Below are 26733 nucleotides of genomic sequence, written 5' to 3' on the forward strand. Positions count from 1 at the left end.
TACACATGCATAGGATGAAGGCTGTGACATGGCCTTGTCCGAACTACCTCACATCATTATACACATTTATCAAAAAGTTTATTGATCAATATCTGAATGCTTATCTTATTTTTCATTAACATCCCATTAAACAGTATTTAGAAGTTCTTTTTGGAAAGAAAAGAAACAAAATACGAGAAAAAGGAAATAGCTCATTAAAAAGATACTTCAGAATTCCTCCAGCAGCAACCTGCAGGCGTAAGGGAAAACTCATTGTCAAGTATGATTTATAAAACCTTGATAAATTTACTTAACATATCTGGGAGGCAGACTAGTACACTAATAACCTTTTTAACACAAAACCTTGTGGAATATACTGCATCCTTCATATAACAAAAAGGCTGATTAACTTGTCACTACACAAAACTGAATTAATACAAAAGTCAAAAGGCTCTCAATTTGTGCCATTAAATACAAATATTGGGTGATAGCCTAGCTGTTTATACCATTCAAAGGATTATTCTTGTCTTGTCATATAAAAATTAGATATTAAGTGTGCATGCAAGAAATTACTGTAATCAAATGAATGTACAGCCACCACAAAGAAAAATCTACTACTGTGACATTTCTGATCAGCCTTTTTTTAGGTTTTGGGGGTTTGGTGGGTTTTTTTGGTTTGTTTTTGGTTTTTTTTTGTTACACAAAACTGCATTAATTAGGCCATTTACATTATAAAATTCCAGTTTATGAAAAATCATTATTTTTTGGCAGATTTTTCGCCTGCATGTAACCAGTTTCTTGTTTTACTGAGAACTGGTAGCATTCCTTCTGGCCTATAAATGCAAACTCACCTCTGCTTCTGCTGTTTGTTTCTCATACACAAATTGTTAACAGCCGAAAAAATGTGGCATGTAAAATGCTCATATATATACACACACATATATGCTGCTGAAGCTGTATCCTATTCTGAGCCTAGACTGGCAGGTGGTCATGATGAACAACTGGAGCTTCTTGTGAAGAATGTGAGACTCCTTGCTGTTGTGTAGCAAAATTAATGAATACCTGTAAGACATGAAAAAAAATAGGACTTTCAAAATAACAGTACTCAAACTGAAATTTTGGAGACACAGGTGATGGTATTTTTTAGTTGCTTTCCTGAGCTTTTGTGACACAAAAATTAAGTTTATGTTGAGCGAGCCCCTATAGAGGTATGTTTTGTAAACTCTAGAAATAATCCCTCTTCACATCTCCAGCTAACACAGAGCTTGATGAATTATAAAAATAATGGTAAAATGAGTAACAAACTTATGTATGAAAATTATATTTTACTGCTGCACAAGTTAGTGGGAAACAATTGTTTTAATTTGCTTTGAAATGACACACTTAAGAAAGTTGAGCCTGCTGTTTCTATCAATAACCATCAGAGATGGGGTTCCAGATATTTCAAAGTGAAATTATACTTCTGAACATGGCAGAGCGATGATTCAACAACTAATGTGTCTCCTTGGGTTTTTTTAAACAGATCTTACTACAGAAAGGCTTGTTTGCTTTTTAGTCACACAACTATTTGACAGCAAAGAATGCAGAGAGAAAGATGGCTATTCTTGATTCAAATGATCATATTCATATGCAAACAAGCTCAGGGCGCGTTATAAGGGTGTTCGTTATTCAGCAGAATTATTTTTCTGTTTAAAACTGACTCTCAGTCAGGGAGAGGAAACAATGATAGGTGACTGAGGTGATGAATCACCACAAATAATGGAGAGGAATTAAGCTTGAGTGAACAATGCCTGAACAATCAACAGGCTAAAATTACCTTATATTCAGCCATTCAGTGAATAGATCATTTACAAGCAGTTAATAGATCAGTACAGATCAGAATACTTCATTAATGATTTGCACAGGGGAAAAAGGAGTAAGTCCACACCATCTACCATAGAAAATAAGTATTTTGACTAGATGTGACCCTCTCAGTTTGTAGAATACATAACAAGAAGTTGCATATGAAGATGTTGTAACACATCGCAACCACCCAGAAACCACATCCTTGCCTAAGGTTTACTGTAATTTACAGAAATTGGTTCAGCCTTTTCAAGTATATTGGTAAGATCCCAACTTTTGGACTGTGGCAGTGGCAATTCACAGTCCTTCCTCATCCCACACAGACCTAAATGCACCTAAGCACTGACTGTGCTTGCGCACAGTGTAAAAATGTGGCTTACTGCGATGCTTTTACTGTGTTCACCTTCAGTGTAAAAGCAGTAGGGTTCATGAAATTACTGTGTAGGTCTGAGATGGCCTGGAAGCACTGGTTTATTGCATACGTTTGGGTAGTCCACCAAATCACACAGTATTCTGCTACATCAATAGCTACAATACACAGCACGTTTAGATTAAAAAAAAAAAAAAAAAGTTGGGGGGAAGTAAGGAAAAAAAAAAGAAAGAAAAAAGAAAAAGAAAACAATACCTGCTCTAATGTGGTTTGGCTAATGGAGTAGTGTTTGATTTGGAGAAAATCTTTGTGATTCTCTAGGACTCTGAAGAGCTCTGCTAAGCATCCCTGACTTCGTGGCACACGATACTCGAGCAGGTTAAGACGCTGTCCCTTAAAACAAGCAAAAATGATAAAAAGAGGCAAAAGTGAATGCACATTATGATGAAGTTACACATGCTTACAACCAGTCTAGCTTCAATAGGCTCTCATTACAGATTAACATGGAAAATATAAGCTTTTAAACAAGAATATATTTTGTATACGTTGGTAGCACAAAGAAATGTTCATACTCAGAGCACATTTTTTGTGTGTGTTCTGAGATGACATTTTGTTAATCTCATAAAAGATATATACATTTAGGAGTATTTTGTGCTATATGTTTTTTATCCGACAGACTGGTGCGCTTACAACACAGTCTGGGATAAGGCTGAGCACACACACGCACGTACGTATAAGCATACACAAACAGGTTCGTATCTAAAGTAGTCATAATTTTACATTATTCTTTCTGTAAACACAGATGAAGTAAAAAAAAATCAAAATATTTAAAGGCCTGTGAGAGTTTTTCTTGGAATGTAATTACAATAGGTCTTTTGTAGGGCTTTGTATCTAATAAAAGAATCTCAGTAAAGACTGAGGTTTATCATCTCTGGACTTTATCAGAAAGGAATCAAAGCAAATATTCTCAGTAACTACATTGCATTCCTACTTCGGATGAACACAAAGGCGAGTTCAACTTCACCAGCAATAAAAGCAAAAGGAAATTTTCACTCAGAGAAAGGGCCTGTTTATTTACATTGCCTAAATGACTCTTTGGAGTTGATTTAATCAATATTGCAAGTCAGATTTTTAAGAATTGTTTAACTGGAAAATGAAAGGGTTGCTCATACCTACTTTTTCCAAAAAGATCAATATATCCAAATGTGTATATATGGTTCTTACCAGCCCATACTTAATCCTGCCATAGAACAAATACAATGATGAGGAATTTTAGCTGTACCTTAAACTGTGTTCCAGGAAAATGCAGTTGTAGGCAGTCCAAAATCATTCTTTGATAGCATATGTCTTTACTAAGCCAAACCTTGACAGAATAGCCAGCTCCAAATCTAAGAATGATACACAGAAACATAAACCCATTTCTCTACACTATGAGGACAAGAAGAATATTTGCTCTAGTTGATTTTCTTATGAATATGTCAAATAACCTCATGTATGCTTACTGTGTTATCACTGTGATTTTGATATCATATGAGCGGTAGAATTCCAATGAGAAACTTGTTAAATAAATTATAACAAACAGGAACAAAAACCCCCTATGTTATGGCTACGTGTTAATTACCACAGGATCTTTCGCTATTCAATGACCCTGAACTTACGTTAACTAACCTATGCTTTAATTGCTGTATTGCTTTGAATAGTTAACAAAAAACTGTGAAGATTATCAATCACAAATACAGCAGAAAAAAAAAATCCTTTAACTTTTCTAATGAGAAAAATAGGCATTTTTCAAATCTTTCAACAAAGCTGCATATTCGTACATGTATTTCAGTGATGTGAATCCAACTGTATTACAGATACAGAAAGGCAAGCATAGGGGTATTTAAGGAGATGGCAAAGTTACTGATTTTCTTTAGCTCTACAGCCACACAATCCGTCTCAGAATAATTTAGGAAATGAACTTCTCTTTCCCAACATACAAGTGATAAAAGTTAAGTACAGACAATACAACTAAACACATTATTTTTTGTTAGCTTTACTCACTGCTACTATTTAGTTGGGGAAGTTGCAATACAGCCGTAAACACTGAAATGGCAACCATATTCTTATGCACATTGCTTAAGCAATGGATGTTATGCTGCACCAGTTCCCAGAGCAAGGTGCAAGCAGAGAGATGGGGGGACATGGGACTACTGCTGCGCCCCTCTCCTCCCAGCCCTCCTTTGCAGCTACCCGCCCCTGCTTTGCGTTCACCTTTTTGGTTAATTGCTAGGGAAAAAAGAGCAGCAGGAGCCATCAGAAGAGCTTTCCTCTGCCGCTGCTGTTCCCTGTTGCCAGTGAGCAATGGAAAGGCATAGGTGGTAGAGGGACATGGATCTCGGACTGCACTGCCCACGTTCCCCTGGAAACCTGCCACTTCCTCCATCTTCCCACTGACCACCACTCCCACGTCCTTCACTCCAGCATTACTTCTTTTCTTCGCTCTCCAGCTCCCCGATTGCTCATCACCAAATCCTTCACTCTAGTTCTTCAGTTTCTAGTAACTATCCTCTTCTGAAGAGTGTTACTCTCTCGTGCCAATACCTTCCTCTCCCATGTCTTCTGCCTACAACTTCTGAGCCAGGGTAGCAGCTCGGTTAATTGGATCTGACAGGTGTGAAGCACATTTTCATGTGGAAGTATATATCACAGCACACTCTATGGTGCTGCCCTTTTCCAATACAGAAAAAAAAATTACTACAGAGTATCAATCAAAATGTAATATAAAATAGAAGGGACTGAGATGTACATCCAGTTTAACCACTGTCTGAGCAAGTCCCAGAAACATACTTCACATGAAGCACCACATGTTCCACCTACAATATGTGTGTAACAATGTAAGGGCTTTAACTTTTATTTTTTGTTGGATCAGAACCTCTGTTGGTATAAAGCAATAAAGTCTTCATTGATTTCAGAGCAGTGCAGGTTTCCACAATGCAAAATTCTAGACTGCAGATTTTATTCTATTAAGAATTTCACATACAAATTCCAAGGATCTTCTCAGACAAGAATCCTATATCTTTGTGTAGAATGAGACCATAGCTGCTACACTTTAGGTATAACAGTGGCAGCTTCTGCATAAAAAAGTGGCACTGTGTGAAAAGATCCATTACAAATAAATTACTGGAGTGTTTTTTGGTCTTTTGTCAGGGTTTTTTGTTTATTTTTTATTGGAGTCAAATGCAACCACCAAAAGGCTTGAAATGGAGTAAGAAAAAACACTCCTGATGCAGTATCCTGTTTGTTGGTTCCTGAAGAACATTATGTGAATTAAATCCTATTGGGTGCAAACTGCAGGGTACCAAATACTCACTGGGCAGTATGACCTGACAGATGAACAGTGCTGTTACACCAAAGAGATCCATAATAAGGTGGAACCCAAAGCAGTGGCTGGCTGATTTACTTTGCGATAATTTACTATTGTATAATAGATCTCTAATAAATGTTTTAAATGCATAACACCGTCCCTGAAAAAATACATATGACAATAATAATAAAAAAAAAGATTTTATGAAGATGTGTATAGTTAACAAGGGTGTTCGGTTTAGTTGACAACCAACCTGAGGTAACATTTCACAAGAGATCATTGATACTGATCGGTTTTCTGGCATCTCTACACAGCCACCACTGAATTACAGTTTGAAAAATGCTGGCTTATGGAGATGTTCAACAGGCTCATAAAATTAAATTGTTGTATGCGTTGAAGTTTCCAAAGAAAATGAATTAAAATTCTGATCAGCAAAGATAGCAAAGAGAAGTCTGTGCACCCTTTGTTTAATCCTAAATTGTAAATGGCATAAACACCAGCACAGTACAGATAAAAAGCTTTAAAAGATTTTTGCTTTTGGCTAGTCAAATTATGATGCTTCTATACCTTGATTTTATAATTCATTTTAGTACAAGAGCTCCCCGTATAGAGTAAGCTGATCAGCAATAAACATTTCCCCTTGCTATAATCAGCAAGCTGCTTTCAGTAGTGAACTGAGGCAATGGAAATTAAGTTGACCATTTTTTTCACTCTGTTTTCCTCCCTGATTCAGACAATATAATGAATTCAGAAACCCAAGGTGGAATTACAGAGAAAAGCACAATCTGGTATGATTAGCATTGTTAGGATCAAACCTTTAGCACCTGATAGTTCAAGACCTAAGGAGGGAAACATTATCATTAAAATGGCATAAGTTGAGCCAGCATACCTGTTTCAGCAGCCATCTGCTGCAAAAGGATCACCATCTCTTCAAAGCTATTCAAAGATATTTTCCACTGCTAATTTCTACCACATTACAACACCTGCATTTTTATTTGTGTATACACACAGACACAAACACATACTCTGACAAAAAAAATATTTTTCCTCTCTATCATTCCTCTTCTCCTCAGTCAAACTAGTTGTTCACACTTGACTTTCACATCATTAGTGGTTCTGGGAGTAATACCTGTTGAGTGCTTTACCTACTGAAATGCCACCATGAGACTGCAACTAAAATATAAATTCCCATACTGACTGTAAACTAATTAACTTGAGTATTAACAACAGCATCAGCTGCAGAAACATGAGCTTAGCAAGGACTACACAACACATCCAAGAACTCCACAACTTGAATTACACAGGTCCTCAAGCTAGCTGAGCAGCAGAAAAAACAAGGGAACAAAAGGAACATAAAATAGCAACAAGGAATGGAACAATTTCCATATCAGGAGTTACCAAATAGGCTAAAACTTTCTTCACTCTCCTGTTTCTCATACAAGAATAGGGGGCATCAAATTAAATTATAGAGCAGGCAATGCAAAATCAGCAAGAGGAAGTAATCTTCCTTACAGCACACAGGGAAACTGTACTATTCTTTGACACAAGATGTACTGGATGCAAGAACTTGATATGAGTTGAATAAGAGATTAGAGAAATTCATTGGGGGGGGCGGGGGGGCGGGGGGGGAGCGGCATGGACAGTGGAGATCCACTAAGACAACCTCTGGCTTACGAAGACCCTAAGCAACAAATTGCTGAAGTGTGGTTCAGTAAAGTAGAAAGGTAATTCCATGTGCTTATCTTGTTCCTGTACTTTTCCTTCCTGTCTGCTGTCAGAGAGAGGATACTGTGCTAGATGGGTCTTTGATCTGACTTCACGGCTGTTTCAGTATAAATATCACAAAGAGGACGTCAGCCTGGGCTGTTCAACCAAGCAGTTCCCAGAAGGGTTTTGCAGCCCGTGATATAGTTCCACAGCCACATTGCCACCAGTATGAAGACAGACAATACAAAACTACTTCAGCTATGTCTCTACACAAGCTGCAGTCACACATTGGAATAAAGTGTAGCCAGATCTATATTGATGAGGAAGTCCTCTGGCTACTTTCCTGGTGCTCTTTCTAGCTTTGCAATGGGAATGGAAGTGGATTTAGTTGCCCAAAGGCTGGAAATTCTCATAAATACCAAGTAAAGGAGTAGCCACTTGGGGCAGATCAAGTAATCCTAACTTCTTAATGTTTCCTTCTGCCCATTCCTCAGAGGTCCTAGTTCAGAGAATTGAATGGGGACAAGAAGAGAAGCTGCTGAAACACAGTGCCTTGTGTCCACACAGCTGAGCCTACGCTAGGCTGGTGACAAGGGGTCCCTGTAGGTTCTAATCAAGTGGTTTTTGAAGCTTGACCCATGAAATCCTGTTTTCTGTGAAGCATGAAAAAGAAAGCTTGTATTTCCATTTAAAACCATTAGGAATTTCCTTGTCCACAAATGAACAAAACCAAACCTAGAAACCACTGTTTTAACTTATCGCAGGGTCCAAAATGACCAGTTCATTGAATCGCACTCTTCCCAAAGCCCATCTACCATCTGTTCTCTCCCTCAGTCAAAATTGCTGAATGTAATCTCAGGAAATCAAGAACATGGCCCTATCTCCTAAACCCTGATGAATAAGAAAAGCATTTAATCATCCCCATGCTTTTTTCCACTAATCAAAGATTACATTTCCTGGAGAATGTTGTGCTATATATACACATCAAAAAATTACAGCTCCCGGAAAGTTTGCTGGTGGAAATATAATATGCATACTTTATGTATGTACTAGTCTGATTGATCAAAAAGATTACTTCAAAATGACATTATTGGATAACAAAATAAGAAATAATAAAGAGAACATTAGCATTTAATGTCTTCAAGGAACTGCATCTTTTAGATTATATGCCATAAATCAAAGAGGGGGAATAATTTGTAAGAGTGCTGTTTGCCCCTCTGCTTTGGTTTACATTCATTTGCAGACAGATATGGTTCTACTTTCCCTAAGTGAATAGGCCTCGTCTAGACAAGCTAACTTAGTTATTCCAGTATGATTGCTGAAGCATGGGATACAGATTCAGGTCGTTCTCCTTACAGCCCTAGACACAGGTACAATTTACAAAGAGAATAAAACTTGAACAACATTGAAAACAAAACACTGAAAAAAATTGAAATATAATTATTAAAACAAACACTTTGCAGTTTAATATAGTTATTAAAACACACAATAGATTTATTTATTTTTTGTATTAAGTGGCAGGTGAAGACAACATCTATGAAGGAAAAAAGGTTATTAAATTTGAAATAGTTGCTTTGTTTTTTTAAAAAATGCTAGAATCAAATGCAAATACACTATCACTTGCAAAATGTGCGTTCCTTCTGCAGTTATTCAGAACAACCTCAGTGGTGCTGATAAACTTGATTGGATGTAAACAAACAGACGTAACAAAATAAATACTGTCTTCCATATACTAATCATAGATTTTCTTTCATCATTTTTGATTGATTATGATTTTTCCAGGGTAATAGGGGAAACATGAAAACAGGCATTAAAACCAGTAACACTTGTTAAAGTATATTGCACGTGCACAATTTGTTCACACACACCAGGCTTTCATATCAAGCCATCTAAAGTTAATTTTTGTATTCAATAATATCATTGCCATAACAGTGACAGCCTCAGGTAATGAGCAATGCAGGGTACAACTTTGCCTTACTCTCTGAATGTAGGCTTTTAAGTTCTCAGACATGATTTCCCAATATGTGGTAAAACCCTCAAAAAACCTTGTTAATTGTTTATACATGTGCACATACAAAATGTGTATGTCTGTATAGGAGCTTGTATGTCTGCACATACAGGCAAGTATCAGAGATCTGTTACTCTTGTATTATTTGTGTATTACATTCCCAGAGAAACAGGAACAGCAGCTCTGTAGTTCTGTGCAAGGCTGATGGCACAGCCTACAAAAAAACCAAAACTGTTTCCTCAAAGTGCCTTCTGGGCCTCAACAGTGAAAAAAGCAGGAGAAACTTGCATTATCATTGTGTTGCTAACACTGTTTTCTGGCCTACTGGCCAGAAATAAATCAGATATTACACACTAAAATGTCTATTAAAAGGACCTTATCAACACATCAAGGTACAAATTTTCAAGTTAAAAAGTGCTAGAATGGAGACAAGCTGTGAAATTAAAATTTAAACCAGTGGTATATTCACATTATGTAATGAGCTTAAGTTACATCATCACATTGCATCTCTTAACGAAATCCCTATCATGAATGCCTTACAAGATATACTGGTAAGTGGCTTTATTTACTGCAACGTTGAGAAAATGTCACAAATAAGACAGCAGATTGCTGAGAATAGGAAAGAAAGTGCTTCACGATTCTGGCATGACCCTGGGGAACCGAATTCTACCCTTTCACCCAAGTACACCTCTGTGATCTGTGGTAACTCCCTTAGACTGCATTTTTCACTACTGCTTTCCTATCTTGTTAGGGGCCCACCTTGAGACCTAGGGCTCCAATTTGCAAAAGGAATTTGTAGCACTTTCAGAAACACCCACAGCTACAGCTGAATTTAACAGGCATTGTACTTTGAATGCAACGTTAAACAAATGGAAAATACTTAGACATAAACTGCTCAGATTGACTACCCAAACCTTTTAACTTTAGCATCATGCTTCAGTTACTCCTCTATAAAATGGGAATAATTATTTCAAATCCGGTTTCCCAGAAGTATTGTGGAAAACATAGATGTTAATATTTATGAAGCCCTGCTCCAATGGATGCTGAGAATATTGTATTTAGAGACAGGTTTGAAAAATGTCTACTAAAAACAGTACACAGATCACATACTAGGGAAAGAGGAGAATATGAAATCTTAATTAGCTGCTGTTCATTGAATGAACAGCTACACAGATGTAGTGTATTGTCCTGCGGAAAACATAGTATAAAATGGAAAAAAAATGCATTGTCATGCACGCTTACGGTAGGGCTGAATTAATGTTGCACAAAGTTTTATAAGAGTGCAAAGATATTGCCCATTTCTGAATCCTCAGCCTGTGTGTTTTTAAAGTTGTAAGAACTCTTTTCTTCAAGCTTTCCTCTGGGAAAATAAAATAGCAGCTCTATTACCTGAATGCATATCCACTGCCTTAATATACCTTTCATGTACAAAAGGAATTTGTTTTCTAGTCAACAGGAATAAAAATTATATTCACTTCTATGTTTTATGGTACGTAAGAAAATTACTGCTAGTGTATGTTAGTATGATGACACTGTTTCCACTGAAGGCTGAAATATTGATGAGATCTTTAAACTTAATCCTCTCTTTTCCATTTAAGATATCTACATGTGTGGGTTTCAGAAAAGCAATAAAACATTCTCAATCAACCTTTTAAAAAAAAAAGGTAAAGTGTAAATAGCATGCCAACACATTTTCCATTCTAACTCTGCTATAACAAATGGATTAATTGTTGGGTAATTTAATCAGACGGCTTGCAGATAAAATTTGAGCAAAGGCTTGATGTGTGTCCAGCACTTGAAAAATTAGTATGGGTTTTTCAGCTACAAGAAGTTCGTCCAGATGGCCCTAAAAAGAAGGATAGTATTCAAAATTTTGTTCCCAGAGGATTGGCCAGCTGTATCTAACATGGAAATGCTTCTGCGAATTTTAAAAAAAAACATTAAGTATAATGGAGAATACTGGAGAGAGCATTTAAATGTAATCCATTCACAATTTAAAGTAATTGACTCTGTTGGCAGGAGTCATCTGAAATTGGGTTTTAATGGGCACAACTGCTAAGGTTTCTATCTCATACAAACTACATCTAGAGTTAAGATGCTAACTTTTTGGAAATTGCCTTTCAGTTCATTCTTTTGAGATAACACCTTTCTTGGCATTATTCAGAAATTTGCCACCTGCAACAAAAGGCCTTTCTAAAGAAGTCTAACACTTATTGTTCTACTGAGAAACACTTGAGGGTACATTAAATCTGTTTAAACATAGATAAATACAGTCAGGGCTCAAGAACTGAGACCAGAAACCCAAATACCTACATTTGTAGCAAAAAGAAATTTTTGGATGGGCATTTTGTAACAGGCTTGCACAAGAGCTGGGAAAATGAATCAAGTCTCACATATTAGAAGCAGCGTCACTCTTTATATCCCTATGAAGATTTTATATTTCACATTAGTGTCTTCCTGGAGCTCACCCATACCCTTCATAGCAGAATTTTGTACCGCCATCTGACAAAGCTGTATTCAGTCCAAGATTACGGTCTTTCACATCTGCCAAGGGCTGAAAGTGTAGTGAGAGAGAAAGCTGAATCCTTGAAACTTCCTACCACAGCAAAGAAGCAAATTTAACAGGGCCCCAAGGAAGACCCGTTAAGCCTTCATCATGCATCCTTTACAGGCTGGAATGGTACTAAAGGAAAAGCAAATAAAACAATTCTGAGGATTTCCATCAAGACAGACAGGATTTCCAGGAAGGGAAGAAAAAAATGCCATTTTAGTGGATGTAGCTACATTTAAAAGAGGAAAAAAAATTCCTGGGACACGCTAATGTAATCACATCTAATATCAAAACGTGCTCCTACTTTTATTTCTCACAATACAGGTACCATTCTATCACAAATAAAAGCTGTACAAAAGTATTCTTTGCTTTAAGTATTCATACGATGTTTAGATTTCTTTCCTTCTTCCAATCTTCAAAGCTAGATGCGGTTACTTGTACTTGATTTTAAAATATTTGTTCAATTTGATTTGTAGAAAAAAAAACTGAAGACAGACTAAAGAATATTAAGAGTTGCCTATAAATAAGAATTTTTTTTTTAAAAAAAAGAGCTGTAAAATCTAATAGAAAAAACATAATCTACAACTATGCTTCCAATTAATTTATTTTAGTACCATTCTTGCCTGTTAATATGTATATTACTAGCATAATTCATTCACACACATAGCATACAAAAGCGACATCAAGAAAAAAAATTTTATGGTATGAGTAACTTAGATTAAAACAGAAGCAGCAAAATCAGTTTTACTTATGTTTTCCTTCACTTACATTGCTTCATGGAACAGTCTTCTTGAAGAAAATGTAAGGTGATGGGGTTTTTACTGTGAGATGGTGCCAGTGACAAATACACTAGAAAGTGCTAATTGCAGGAAAACACTGAAAAATAGAACTGACTAGTGACTATATCAGTGGAGGTGGCTGTTAAGGAAACTGTCCTTCTGCTGGCAGATGTTTTGTAATAGTAGGTTTAGAAATCCTTATAGTCTATCACTTTAGAAGGAACAAAGTTTGGCTCTGTATGGCAGTGAGAATGACAGATCTATTGAATCATAGGGAGGGAAGGAAAATGGGAAGGAAGGAGTAACTCAATACTGTTTCAAGTCCTAAAAGTTTTTCAGGATGTTCACAGGTGGAGTTAAAAGTGAGAAAATTTAGAGAGTAAAACGATTTAAAGCTTAAGTAGTTCAATGTTTTTCTTTGAAGTAATAAGTAAAAGAATCCTTTTCCTCTTCTTTCCCATCTCATGTATCATAGAATCATAGAACGGTTTGGGTTGGAAGGGACTTTAGAGATCATCTAGTTCCAACCCCCCTGCCATGCGCAGGGGCACCTTCCACCAGACCACGTTGCTCCAAGCCCCATCCAACCTGGCCTTGAACACTGCCAGGGACGGGGCAGCCACAGCTTCTGTGGGCAACCTGTGCCAGTGTCTCACCACCCTCACAGGGAAGAATTTCTTCCTCATGTCTAATCTAAATCTAGCCCCATTCAGTTTGAAACTTACTCCTCATCCTGTTGCTACCCTCCCTGATCAAGTGTCCCTCCCCACTTTTCCTGTAGGCCTCCCTTTAAGGACTGCAAGGCCGCTATATGGTCTCCCTGGAGCCTTCTCTTTTCCAGGCTGAACAACCCCAACTCTTTCAGACTGTCCTCACAGGGGAGGGGCTCCAGAGCCATGATCACCTTCACGGCCCTCTTCTGGACCTGCTCAAGCAGGTCCTTGTCTTTCTTGTGCTGCGGAGCCCAGAGCTGAATGCAGCACTGCAGGTGGGGTCTCAGCAGAGCAGAGTAGAGGGTCAGAATTACCTCCCTTGACCTGCTGGCCACACTTCTCTTGATGCAGCTCAGGATGTGATTAGCTTTCTGGGCTGTGAGTGCACCTTGCTGACTCATACTCAGTATTTTATCCACCAGCACCCCCAAGTCCTTCTCTGCAGGGCTGCTCTCTATCCGCTCATCAACCAGCCTGTGTCTGTGCTTGGGATTGCCTCGACCCAAGATGTCTTCTGTAGATGCAGAAGTCCTCCATAAGGTACATGGTAGTGTACCTGGAAATTGTCTTCATATAAGTTCGGAACTTGAATTGCACAGAGGTACTGGGTTTCTTAATCTCCTAACAATTTATTTATTATGTGTGTGGTAGCCTGGGGTTTATGATAGAGCACTGTATCGGCAAGTATTGGAGGGAAGCTAGAGTAAGCATAACATAATAGGAGTACAGGGACAGTCTTAGGCTTCTCCCCAGCAATTATCAAATGTTTTCCAAAGAAAGCACAGAGATGTCTTTACTGTACGCTTGATATGAGGTTTTAAGACTGTGCTCTCTACAGTGGCTTTGTTCATGGAAGCCAAGAAAACTAATTAGGCAGTCAGAGCAATTTCAGACAACTGCATGATTTTAATTAAGTCCTTTGATAAAGCTAGTGACTATTTTTCCCTATAAAAGGTTCTGAAGTTTTGGAAAGATTCAATAGATTTCTGAACAATTAGTGTGGAAAATCTGGAGACTAAATCAATCAATAAGCTAGGAGCTAAAGGGATATTAGTCTTCTCTTAAATAAAAAATCAGTGCAGCTTCAGCTACACAGTTTGTATGGAAAGCCTCAGCAGTATTTGTATCCAGTGCACATATCCCATATGAATGCCACTGATATACATGAAAGAACTGTCATGGCAGTACAAGGAACACAAACCTATTGATAGTATGAAATATTCTCAACATAGAGAAGGCGGGTTTTTTTTAAAGTCACAATGATTTTAAACAAATAATGGTTATGAATATGACTGCCAAACATTCTTATCACAACCTTGCTTTGGAGAATTTAAAAGAAGCACTCATACAGCCTTGACTCTTGAATGGCTGATCTGTGAGTGTCTCAATATCTTCAGAATTAATGTGAAGATACTTCAGAATTAATTTGAAGATACTTCCAGCATGTCATATAGTTTATTCTTCTGCATTGATTTGCTTATACTGTGATCTGAAAGAGGTATATCTATAGAGACAGTGCAACAAATTGAGAAATAACTATCCTATTTATATGAATATGGTACATACTTTTGAGTATGCTTATGTCATCTTGCTTCCTAAGAAGGTGGATGAAAAGAAGCTGCTAAAGAAAACATCAGCAGTGGCAAAACAATGACAAAGTCACTGAGAAGATAAAGGTGAAGCTAGCCTTTGCGGAATGCCTGATTTTGCCCTCTCAAGGTCAGGCTGAAAAGACAGAGACATACACTCACTCCAGAGGATTTGAAACATAAAAAGAGGAGATTCACATTTATCGCAGATAAATTTATGCACTCAATTGAAGTACCTAAGTAACACCATTTTTCCTTCTTAGGCGACATACACATCTTCAAAAAGCAGTTTCGCCTGTCGAAGGTCTGCATTGTCCTCTACAGACTGTCTATCTTCCTAAAAAAGGAATAAGGGTGCCGGCACTCCTGCTAAAGTACTACAGCTAGTGGGACAACAAAACACTCTATGCTAGAAAACTTGGGAATAAGAGACATGATGGCAAAAACAAAGAGCTATGTACAAAAGAAGCAGAAACTGACGAAGACTGATTGACTTCTCATGCCTCTAGAAATTGAGGCAACTACTTCCTGACATGTACACAAACGTGAAAAGAAGGTTACGATCACACTGAACAATCAGAAATATAGATGCAGACCTCCATTTTCTTCACCATTCAGTTTGTAAGATCTCTAGCTGAAAGTTTGTCTTGCTGAAAAAAAAAAAACTTGGAAAGAGAGAGCTTATCAAAGTAAATGTGAATCAGGCCTGTCATGCTAATGTAGCTGTGAAACAAGGGCCTACAGTTCTACCCAAAGAGAAGGACAGAAAGCCAAAAGTGCCCTCAAGGGACAAGAAGTTATCTGAGACACAGGTAACTTCTCCCCTATAACTATGGCAGACAGCAATTCCAAAACATTTCTGCAGAGCTTGTTTACATTGTCAAATGTATCTGCACTTAAGAGTGCTAAATGCTGAGCTCGTACAAAGCAGCATAGCTTTGCTGCTTGTAAATGAGCTGTATTGTTTTACACAGGCGACTGCCTGGGTGTCATAAAAATTCTACTTATTTCTGAATGTATATGTCCTAGCTATAAGTTGCAGCAACTTTCTCCTCAGCTTCTGATACTGTTTCCTTTATGGTGGTTTGAGCCCATCCTTTAAGTAAATATCCTCATTAACAGATATTAAATTAACTCAAGCAGAGTTCAAGCAGAAGAGAGGTTCATGAACACCAGGAAAAGTGTACAAAAAACATGGTATAAATATCTGCAATTGCCAGTGAATTCAGTAGGAAGCAGAGACGTTTCAAAATACATTGTCTAATTGGCTACTGACCTGTTAAAAGTGCTTCTTCCTGTTACAAGAAATCCTCACAAGGAACCAAAGCATATTTCATTCTCAACATGTTGAATTCTCACAACGTATTTCTCAGGTTGAGTGCAAAGTTCTTCATTTTAGATACAGATTTGTCTCTTTCAATTACCAGTGCAGACTACAAAGCATTTTAGCAATGCCATATGTCAATTTAGCTTGCTAAGAGATCCTAAATTGGCTCTTTTTTAACTTCAGTGATGGCAGAAAAAGAAAGATGTGCTTAGCAGTCATAAGTATTTATGCCTTGGCACTATTAAAGGATCTAGGCAGCTCTTACATTGAATGCAACTGCAAAAGGTTTGATGTCGAAATATAATACCTGTTTTTAATATGCTGGGGAGAACCAAGACACTTGAAACTTCCATTGACCATAATAGCAAGCCGTGTGCAGAGGGCTTCACATTCTTCCATGCTACAAAATAAAGTGAAAAAAAAAAAAAAAAAAAAAAAAGATTAAAAGAATCATAGTGAAAACAGAGAACATTATTTATACCTAACTTTAATTAAAGTGGAAGGAAGCTGGACAGCTGCAAAAATGGGTACACAAAACCTTTGACTTTAAAAGCAACAGTCCAAATTGTAACCCTAGTCAGTACATACCGAAAGTTATTGCCACGTGACAGCTAGAAGACAGTCCTAAAATGGAATTTATGTTTTCAGCCCAGAACTAATTGGACAATTCTGGCTGCAATACAAAGGTTTTATTACCACGGGCAAATACCTGATAAACAGTCTCAGAAATGCCACTGACCATGAAAGCCATGAACTCTTATTTCCTGTAACAGCTGTTTGTGGTCATTCTGAGCTAAAGGATAGAGGGGGAAGAACAGAATAAGTTTGCTCAGCTTGCCTCTTGCATAGTACATACCCTTAAAATTACTTACCCTTAGTCTGATTGCAGGATAGAAAAAGATGCAAAAGACTACAATCCAGACAGAATTTAGTGCATGGAAATGCAATTGAATAGAAAAGCAGGATCCTGTTAGATGCGACTGCTTCAGGTGATAAAGAGTACTGCTGCCATTGTACATATACAGAATTGTGTGAGCAGCTCTTCTAAAACATCGCTTTAGACACAGCAGTCAGGACATATTCACGATCTCAAAGAAGAGTCAGAGTTGTTTGATGTTCCTGCAATTTGCTGTGTGCACCACTCAACCCTTCTGAGATAACTAAACAAGAGATGTCTTGTGTGCTCCAGCCATGTGCCAGTCCGAATTAAAACACTTTTACTGAACAAGCGTGGCAATTAAGTACCCTCCTAGGAGCAAGTACCTTAAAATAAGACAGGTATATAATGGGAACTACCAAGCCACTATATTTGAGAAAGATGGGGAGAGGGCTTGCTGACACATCTTCCACATATCAGGAAGTTAGCTGAGAGTCTTTGGGGTGCAGTAACTCCTAATGCTCCCCTTGGCATAACACTCCCCAGCTGTGGCAAAATAACATAAATTTAGGCCTGTATGGACAGTTAATACAATGTCACTCATCTCCCCCTCAAAATAAAAGTTAAGCATTGTCTCTGAAAATCAAATAAATAGACCTCAAAAGTTAGTTTTTATATGGGAAACCATCTCTATACCTTATACACTTATTCACATATAAGAAAAATTCATTTACTTATACAATAGTCTTTGACAGAATCTCAGCCTTCAGCAAATAGTATAAATAGTACAAAATAATTTCTCCTTCCTCCAGCCTGACACAATGTCTTATTAATTAGAAATGAAATACGTACACTATCACTGCTACAAGCCATTCATTTGTAGAACTAAATTAATAATTACTGACAATTTGATGGTGGTTTTTTGTTTGTTTACAGCATATTAGCAATGAGACCACATTTCTCTTCTGTTTAGCTGGTGTTTGACAGCTAAGGGTTCTTAATGTGGACTGAAAAGTCAAAGCGCACTGTTTCCTGAAAAATCACTCAACTTAATTCGCAATGCATAACTTGTGTTCCCTAATTGAGTGAGCTGGTAAGCACTTGGGCATCAAATACAGGTAGGTGATTTTCAAGATTCAGTTTCCATAAATAGAATACTAGAAACTTTTGAGAGCATTTTTCTATAAATAATGCAGCACACACATGTAAACACAATAAATACATTTCGAGAACATCTGAAAAACATTTTAAAATATCTAGAAAATACTGAGGAAAGTTTTGCTTCATTCTTTTATTGATTCATCTATGCTTCAAATCTCCTTTGGCCAAAATGTTACATTGCCATTTTGATTAATGAATTCTGTCCTCTTGTCCTGATTTGCCTGGAACAGAACCCCAGCCCAGCCATGCCAGGCAGGCCGTTAGCATTTTCCAGTCAGCCAGGGCAGCTGACCTGAGTGAGCTACAGGGGTAGCCCATCCCATCATGGCATGGGCATTATAAAGGGGAAAGGTTGGCTGAGAAGAGAGAGCTCCCGTGGGGTTCCTCTTGCTCCTCTGGCTTCTCCCTGCTCCTAAGGACTGCTCTTCTGTTGACTGTGACTGCTGCATGTTCATTTGGCTGAGTATAACTGTGTACACCTTTGTTGGTGTTGGTGCTGTTTCATTAAACCTGTTTTCACTTCAACCCATGGGTCTGCAATCCTACCCTAATTCCCCTTGCTGGCTGGTGAGGGGTTATGAGGTGATAGTTTAGCCCCGGGTATAGGCTAAATGTAGATACCTCTCCAGGCGTGTTTTCATGATCTCTCCCTCATTTAAAGCCATTTTATAGATAAGTATATGTACTATACTATATTCCCTAAGGGAACATTTAATTTATTCCATTTTACTATAGATGTTACAAAACAGTATTGATGTTTCTTCCATTAAACTGATATGCCCACGACCGTATCGAAGAATTGACAAGATATTTAATGTAGATAGACTTCTAAGAGGACAGGGTCACTCCTACTATTTCCAATAGTGCATATAGAGACTAGCTGAGGATCTGTCTTTAGGATGCCATGGCATACTCTTTTCATATACTGATGCAAACATAATCCTTAATAAAATCAGAAGTGGGTTTTTCACTCCTACCTCCCTTTGTAAGTATTTATAAAGTGTGCAGCTGCAAAAGGATGACCTGGTGTTCCAAGCAATAAGAGACACTGCAACACTGAATGGAAAGAGTATATAAAATGAATAATTCATTGCATCAATATTTCTGTGCATGCAGCCCCCTTGAGCCACATTCTAATCCTTGAAAATTAAACACAGAAAATATTTAGGATTTATGCAAGCTTAATTTTCACAAGCAAGAAGGAATTGCCAAAAATACCAAGACATATTCCACATTTCTCACCAGGGTAAGCATGCCTTCAGAACACGCTCTTCTGCTCTCAGTTGACAGCAGGTGAGGAGAGAGAACAGGAATATGCTGGTTGCTGGGTTGAGGGTCTTACCTGTGGGATGTCAGCACAGCTGCACAGCCATCCTGCACTTCCTTCAGGATGGTTTTCCAAAGGTAGCGTTTAGAGCAGGGATCCATCCCAGAGCTGGGCTCATCCTACAGAAAAAAATGAAAACGATGGTACAGCAGCACAGGAAAAACACACCACAGCTCCAGCCTAGCATGAAGAAAACTCACGATAAAATCACATATTTTTCTCTAAAAAAGCTACATTTTCAGGAGGTCATTTAAGACATCTTAATCAGTTTTTTACTTTAATGTATATAGTTTCTTTTCTAAATTTATAGCAGGCACTTTTTATTAAAGAAATATATATATAAAAATAATGTGTTCATATATTGTATAATAAAATATTAAATAAAGATATTATTTATAAATATACGTTTAGTAATATATAGATACACACATATACTTTTTTTTTACAGGAGAGACTTGCAGGTGTTTTTCTTCACTGTCTGGGAGGGTTTGGTGCCTGTTTCTGCCCTACATGCACATCTGCCACGAGCATAAACAAGTAGAGAAGACTTGTAACCCCCAGCTACCTGCAGTGCCCATCCCATAGTCAGATGTGGATAGTATGTTTGGATTCTCCAGCGGTTAATCCCAGAGCCCCTTCAAGAGGAACTCTCACTCACAGTGGAGAGAATCCACAGGATTAAATAACATCCCAGTCAGCGCTGCCTGATGCGAACAGTCTGACAAACCCATTTCCCACTCGAATGGCTTTCATGGAGAAAGAAGTGCAGCTACAATAACTATATTTACTCTTCCTATCTAATCCTGCTGCCCTGACTAAATCAAATTTTGACTTCATCTACTCATGGAAGCAGGAGGAATGATATCTGTTCAAAAGCCAGTCTCTGTCACTACAAAACTAGGGAGAAGGAAACTCTTCCAATTGCTTTTTACACCATGGTATTTTGTGAGGCATATCAGCACCTATTAGAGTGGTATTGTCTTGGCCAACGTATTTGCAGCAAGGAATCCCAGCTGAAACCTGGAAGTAAAGTTGTCAAGAAACAAAATGAACAAAATATCTAGTTTGATGCTGATTTTGGTGCTTAGCTAACAATTGCAGAGCTGGAAAAAGAATTCAGTTCAGTCTCCTATTATCTGTGGATAGCTAACAAAGTAAATTTTAAAAACAATAAAAATAAAGCAACCCATACTATTACTTAAATTAATAGCTGTGATCCTGGGTGCAATCCAGAAGCAGATTCAGTGGTTTACATGGGCATCTTTGCTTTCAGACAAAAAAAAAAAGCCTTTTAAAATACTGAATAACTCCTTTAAAATCTGCTAGCTTTCTAAAGCCAGCCAAATGTTTAAAAGCATTTGATATGTTTAGGCATTTTTTTTTCTCTTGTCATTACATATGCAATAGTCTGTGCCCTGCAGCAAGGAGTAGGTTGAAATGGATACTTGCAGTAGCATGCTGTCTTAAAGACATTTAAAAACAGTTGGAGCACTTTGTAAGATCAGGAAAAAGCACTGGTTTAAGATTTTCTCCTCCTTTTACTAACAGAAACGGGGTCAGTTTAAGCATAAAACGTAAATAAAATAATTCAGCTCAGAAGTGAGGCAATGATGGGAAGTTAGAAGCAGCAAAACATGTTTGAGCTGAAACATGAACCCCACAAGAACACCAGTTTTATCTGGTTATACTTAGCCTGTGATCTGTTACTGGAAGCACTGCTTTGCCCCCCATCTCTGGGAAGCAGATTCCCTCCCTCTGACAGCTCTGAAAGGTTTATTCCACTATTGAACTGCTTTAGCTCTTCCCAGCCAAGGCTTAAAAAGGGGGTGTTCAATCTTCTCTAGTGAAACAATAGGCAATGATAAGGAAGAGAATATGGTGTCATAACAATGCAGTTCCCAAAGCTTTTTTAATTCCCTGATCTTCAATACAAAAGGCATTGTTTAAATCGGAAAGGCCAGTTTCAGGCTTAAATGAGCAGTAGGATGCAAGCACCAAAACGATAATTAAAATTAATATAATTCAGGAATATTAGTTTGATTGTGTGATTATAAATCCAACAAAAATATAAGAACTAGCCAAATTCATGAAGCATGATGTAGCAAGGAATATGAAGATCCTGAAAAACATGGGTCGGTAATTAATAACACCAGCTTCAAATTACTAGTTAAAATAAGAATCTTCCTTCTTAAGGAAGCCAGTAGTATTGCTCAAATACATTTTTCTCATGTTATATACAAAGTAGAGAATACAAAAAGCATTAATATATTTTAAATCACTTTTTTTTTCTTCTACATAAGAAAATCTTATTTAAAAATTTCATATCCATTGCAGCCATGGGATGCTATGATTGCATTTGTGTGTGTTTAGGGCCCCTTTTCTTTTTTTTTTTTCTGCTCACCCAACTATCCCAAAGAATAAAAAAAGAAAAAAGAAGAAAAAAAAAAAAGGAAAGATAAAATAACTTCACTTTCTATCTTTGTGAGCGCTGGAGAACAAAGAAGTGTTCATACAGCAGAACAAAGAGGACAGTTGTATGTCTGTGTATCAATTCCCCATGACTGACCAAGAAACTACCAGATTCTCTTTAAAGCAACATAGAAGACAACAAAATGTAACCCATTTGTCACAGGCACACTGTCAGTTTACTCACCAGTAAAAGTATTTGGGGTTTACCAACTAAAGCCACAGCAGTAGAGAGCTTCCTCTTTGTGCCAGCACTGTATGTTCGCACCAGTTTGTCAGCATGGGCATTGAGGTGTAACCGGTTAACAAGGTCCTCTGCAACCTGTAGTTTAGACATTTGAAAGCCAAGGATGAGCCAAATTAGGTAGTGTTTGTTCTAAGATTGAAAGAACACTCTGTTCATGCATATTAATCAAATGTACATGTTGTTTCTTTATTTACCACCACTTGCTACATATTATCACTTTTGAGTCCTAGACACATACAAAAAGCTGCTACAGGCCCCCTTAGTTCTCCACAAAGGATAAGAATTTTCTTATATAGAAAATTTAGCTTTTTCATTGCTTGTAACAGTCATTTGCATTCATTTTGTGTTGATGGGTCAATGATCTAAAATGTTCCTCATTTCACCTCCTTCTCCAGTATTTATTTGATCAAACATCTTAGTGACTGAAAATTCAGGAGACAAAATTCTACATCAGCCACAAAAAGATGGGAATGGCAGAAAAGCAAGTTACAGGTTGAGGATTTAGAGTTTCTTGAAGACAAAAGGTAACTCAGGGTTAAATTAATATACCTTTCTAATAACTGAGGGGTAAGCTGACCCTAGCTGGTTGGGTTGTAATTGTTTAAATAAGTATGCTTAAATAAATAAGCTGGGCAGGCACATGAGCACAGCTGGAGACAATGTTTACGCTGGCCTTTCTTCTCTATCTGTCAGAGACAGTCCTAATGTACAAGGGTCTCTCAAATACTGGTGCTAGAGTATTTTACATGTAGCAAGAGCCTTGCTCCGCCTATATCAGCTATCACTGCTGGACCATCCAGGGAGACCTCATGCAAAAACCTGAGGGGCACAGCAGCAACTTTTCTGCTCACCATTGCCACGTGCACCCTGCAAAGTGGCATGCTGCTGGGTGGCTGTAGCACCAAAGGATAATCAAATTTGTAACACAGCCAGTATACCTTCAGTCTAGATGTACCACAGCTGGGAGATCTTGTAAAACAAGTAGCTGCACGGTGCTCTATCGCCTGAGACCGACTGTCAGAGCATCCCTAGCAGCATGGTTCATTCTTTTTTGCTTCTCCTGCACTACCTTCAGCAAAGAGCAAGGAAGGACTGGAAGGATTGGTCAGATCAGATGTACAGTCTCCAATTAGTTCAGAAAATCCAATAGGAAAAAATATATCAATAAACTGAATTAATATTCACTATCCATTTCAAACAAACTGCCATAAGCCTCATAGTATTTTTTTATAAGACAGTTTTATGCAAACTCCTTGGGAAATGACCAAGACATTCGTGACACTTTTAGCAAGATTTTTCAGTGTTACGTGTAAAAATAAGAGACACCTCCAAGAGCAAGTTCTCTGTAAGCAGGAACAATGCTGCCTTGGTGAGAAGCTGCAATATTCTGGTTAGGATCCTGGCACTGGCATTAATAATTGCCTGTGTTTGGTGTACCTTAATGTATAACCTGACAGCAATGCATGCTCTCAGACAAAAGCTACTTTTCATAAATATTGCTCTGACTACATTAAATGCAGAAAGTTTTTTTTAAAAAAAAACACTTTAATCAACAAGCAATAAACCACCCACAGGTGATTTTATCCTGAAAAATTCAAGTCTTCTGCTATTTCAGAGTTAATTCACGGTGGTTTATTTTTGTTTAGACAGTATTGCTGTATATCAGTAGAAGTGCTCCAAAGTCAAACATTCTGTGGCTTTAGATGTGGTCAAGTATCTAAGCTATATTCTAATATGTAACAGCCGAGCTTTTTTGGTTTGGTTTTGTTGTTTTGTTTTGGGTTTTTTGGTTTTTGTTTTTTACTTCCAAACATAGGTCTCATTATACACCAAAAACAGCTGTTCCTGACTTTACCACCACTGAGAATGCATGGATGTTAGTGACAACAGGATTATACTCCTAGAACTCCACCAATGACATACAGTGAATTGCACAGAAAAGCTCATAAAAAGTTAAGACCAGAAAGTGAAAAAAATATGTGATCTCTTCTTCACATAAAAATAAACATATACTGTGAACTACAACAGGCTTCAAGAGTTATTAAACAATAAGGGGGAAAGAACTATATATCACAGCTGAAAATAGTAAAAACTATCCTTTAGCTATGACTATTTCTAAGACTGCTTTGAAGTGTTACCAAAACTCTTGGTCTAAGTCAGCAAAATGCCATTCTTTGAAAGAGACAATGAATGCTGCACAGGGGAGAATTTTGAAAGCCAAAGAACAGTGCTAGAGAGAGAAGAAAAAAACATTCAAGTAAGCTAAGTCTTATTGTAGTCTGCAGCCCCCGAGGAGACTCAATCATGTATCAGGTATGAACATAACTCTTTGTAGGGAGCAACATTAAAAAGAATCGACATTCTAGATGTAGAACTCTCTCAACTCTCTGATATATACTCAAGCATTCAGTGCACAGATACTCATGAATACACCATCTCCTGTTTTGTACAAGGAGAGAAAGCCTGACAAGTCTTCTGCTGCGGGAGTTTTGCAAGATGAGGTTTACTCAAGGTAAAAAGAGAGGGGTGGGAATCATTTCATAGTACCCACTTTGCTGCTGCTTTGCATGTGTAGAGCTTCCAAGACAAACCTTGCAGATCACTCCAGTGTACACCACAATCTGGCTTGATACCTAGATATGCTTCTTTGGTGCAAAACGCATCGAATTAGAACTGTTTTGGAGCTGAATCACATCAGGAACATAAAGGCAGATTAGCTAGCTTTCTTACTCCTAATGTTTTCCTAGCTGCACCTAAAAAAAAAAAAAAATCTCGTTCCTGCTATCATCCTCAACCCCTACATTTCAAAGGAGCACTGCAGAGCATGCTTCAGCAAATATAAGAATATAGAGCTCATTCTTCTTTCAAGAGATGACCTCAAACCTTTTTCTCTTTTCTCTAATGTATATCATAAGATTTCCAGTGATAACAGCCTCAGCTTCATCAATATGACCTAAACAACAACAAAACAGTCATTTTAATGAAATTAGAAATATTGTGTATAAGGTATATAGTGGAGGACACTGCACATCTCGATTATAACTTCATTTATCTGTGTAACTCATAGTATCTTGTGGTTTGTATCACAGTATACTATAAAGTAAAAATTAAAATCTCTCAAATGACTTCAAATTAAATTCAGAATTGTACATGTGACAAATCTTCAGATACACACAATTATTCAAGAGATTTACAATTCTGATGGTTTCCTTCCTTTAGTGAATGTGAGATAATATACACAAGCACCTTCTCCCCCTCCTCGTCATATTCTTCATGGTGTTCTATTTCTGGTTTCAATTACTTTCAGCAGTGAAGAGTGAGGAGATACATCAATTTATTTTGCAAGATAGTAAGATTGAGGCAAATTAAAAGACACAGAGTTATATTCAAATACATACCTTGTGAGTGCATTTAAGCCATAAGGGTATTTTACACCTAGTCATACCTAGTCGTGGCTGTAGTAATGTATTTAAACTCTGTCCTTCCCCACTGCCCCCCCCCCCCCCCCCAATGCAGATAATAACGGACTTTATATCTATCAGCTAACATTTTCCCTATTTTCCAATGTTCCTTAAAATTATTTAGTTTTGCCTTGTCGGTTCTAACATCTTTAGCAAAATTTCTTTTTTCTACAAATTAATTCAGACTAGTGCCCCTACCTTTGGAAGAGGTATTGGAATGAGCCCTTCAATCTGTAAAATCTAAACCAAATTCTTCAATTCTTAGTGCGTTTCCTAAAGACCACGCTCATTGCAGAAGAGGCAGCACGTAACTTGAATTTTTACACACATGTTAATATTTGTGGGAGTGAAGGTTAAAGTCAGCATGGTGTCCTCTATCCACCAGGGAACCAAGAGGCACATCCACCTCACAGAAAAGCAGTAAGTGTTGCTAATTGTGTAACCACTAATGCTAATGTTTTTCCACTCACTTTAAAAATTACCATTAATATTCAAGTAAAAAAATAAGTGGTACTGGGAGTTTTCAGTTAGTATGTCTTTCAGAAAAAAATAGAGTTAGTGAGGACTCCATCTATTAGAAGACTAGAAATGTGATAGTGTGTTTATCCCCACTCGAAAGGCTGTATGCATCAGTGGATTAATTTTGCATCATTTCTGACAAAATAAATACAACGTATAACTTCTTGCTATTTCATTTTGAACAAACCCTCATGAAGAAAACCTGACCTAATACTGAAGATGTGTATCATATCTAGTACAAATGATAAGCATGGGATGAATTCTAGTCATCTGAAAAACAACCATACTCTTCCAAAATAGTTGTTCAAAGGGTCAGGTTCTGAGTAAGTGAACATAGTGTAGTTTGAACATCCTAAATAACAATCATTCATGAATTCCGTACCAAACAGTATTCATTCTGCTTGAGAGTAAACGCGGAATTGTTGGATTTTTTTTTTTTTAACATTAGGAAAGCATATACTCAT

General features: G+C 37.5%; 1 protein-coding gene across 1 annotated transcript in view; it reads right to left on the bottom strand.

Annotated features, from left to right (window-relative positions):
* Positions 1-951: 951 nt before the first annotated feature.
* Positions 952-26733, bottom strand: part of ABCA13 (ATP binding cassette subfamily A member 13) — a 152183-nt gene continuing 126401 nt past the window's right edge. The window contains 6 exon segments of the mRNA XM_086469448.1: positions 952-1041; positions 2447-2584; positions 3474-3579; positions 16519-16611; positions 19592-19695; positions 22230-22364. Of these exon segments, the coding sequence (XP_086325574.1) occupies positions 952-1041; positions 2447-2584; positions 3474-3579; positions 16519-16611; positions 19592-19695; positions 22230-22364 (666 nt within the window).

The sequence above is a fragment of the Leptosomus discolor genome, chromosome 8 (genome assembly GCF_034619465.1).
Source record: "Leptosomus discolor isolate bLepDis1 chromosome 8, bLepDis1.hap2, whole genome shotgun sequence".
Classification (NCBI taxonomy): domain Eukaryota; kingdom Metazoa; phylum Chordata; class Aves; order Leptosomiformes; family Leptosomidae; genus Leptosomus; species Leptosomus discolor.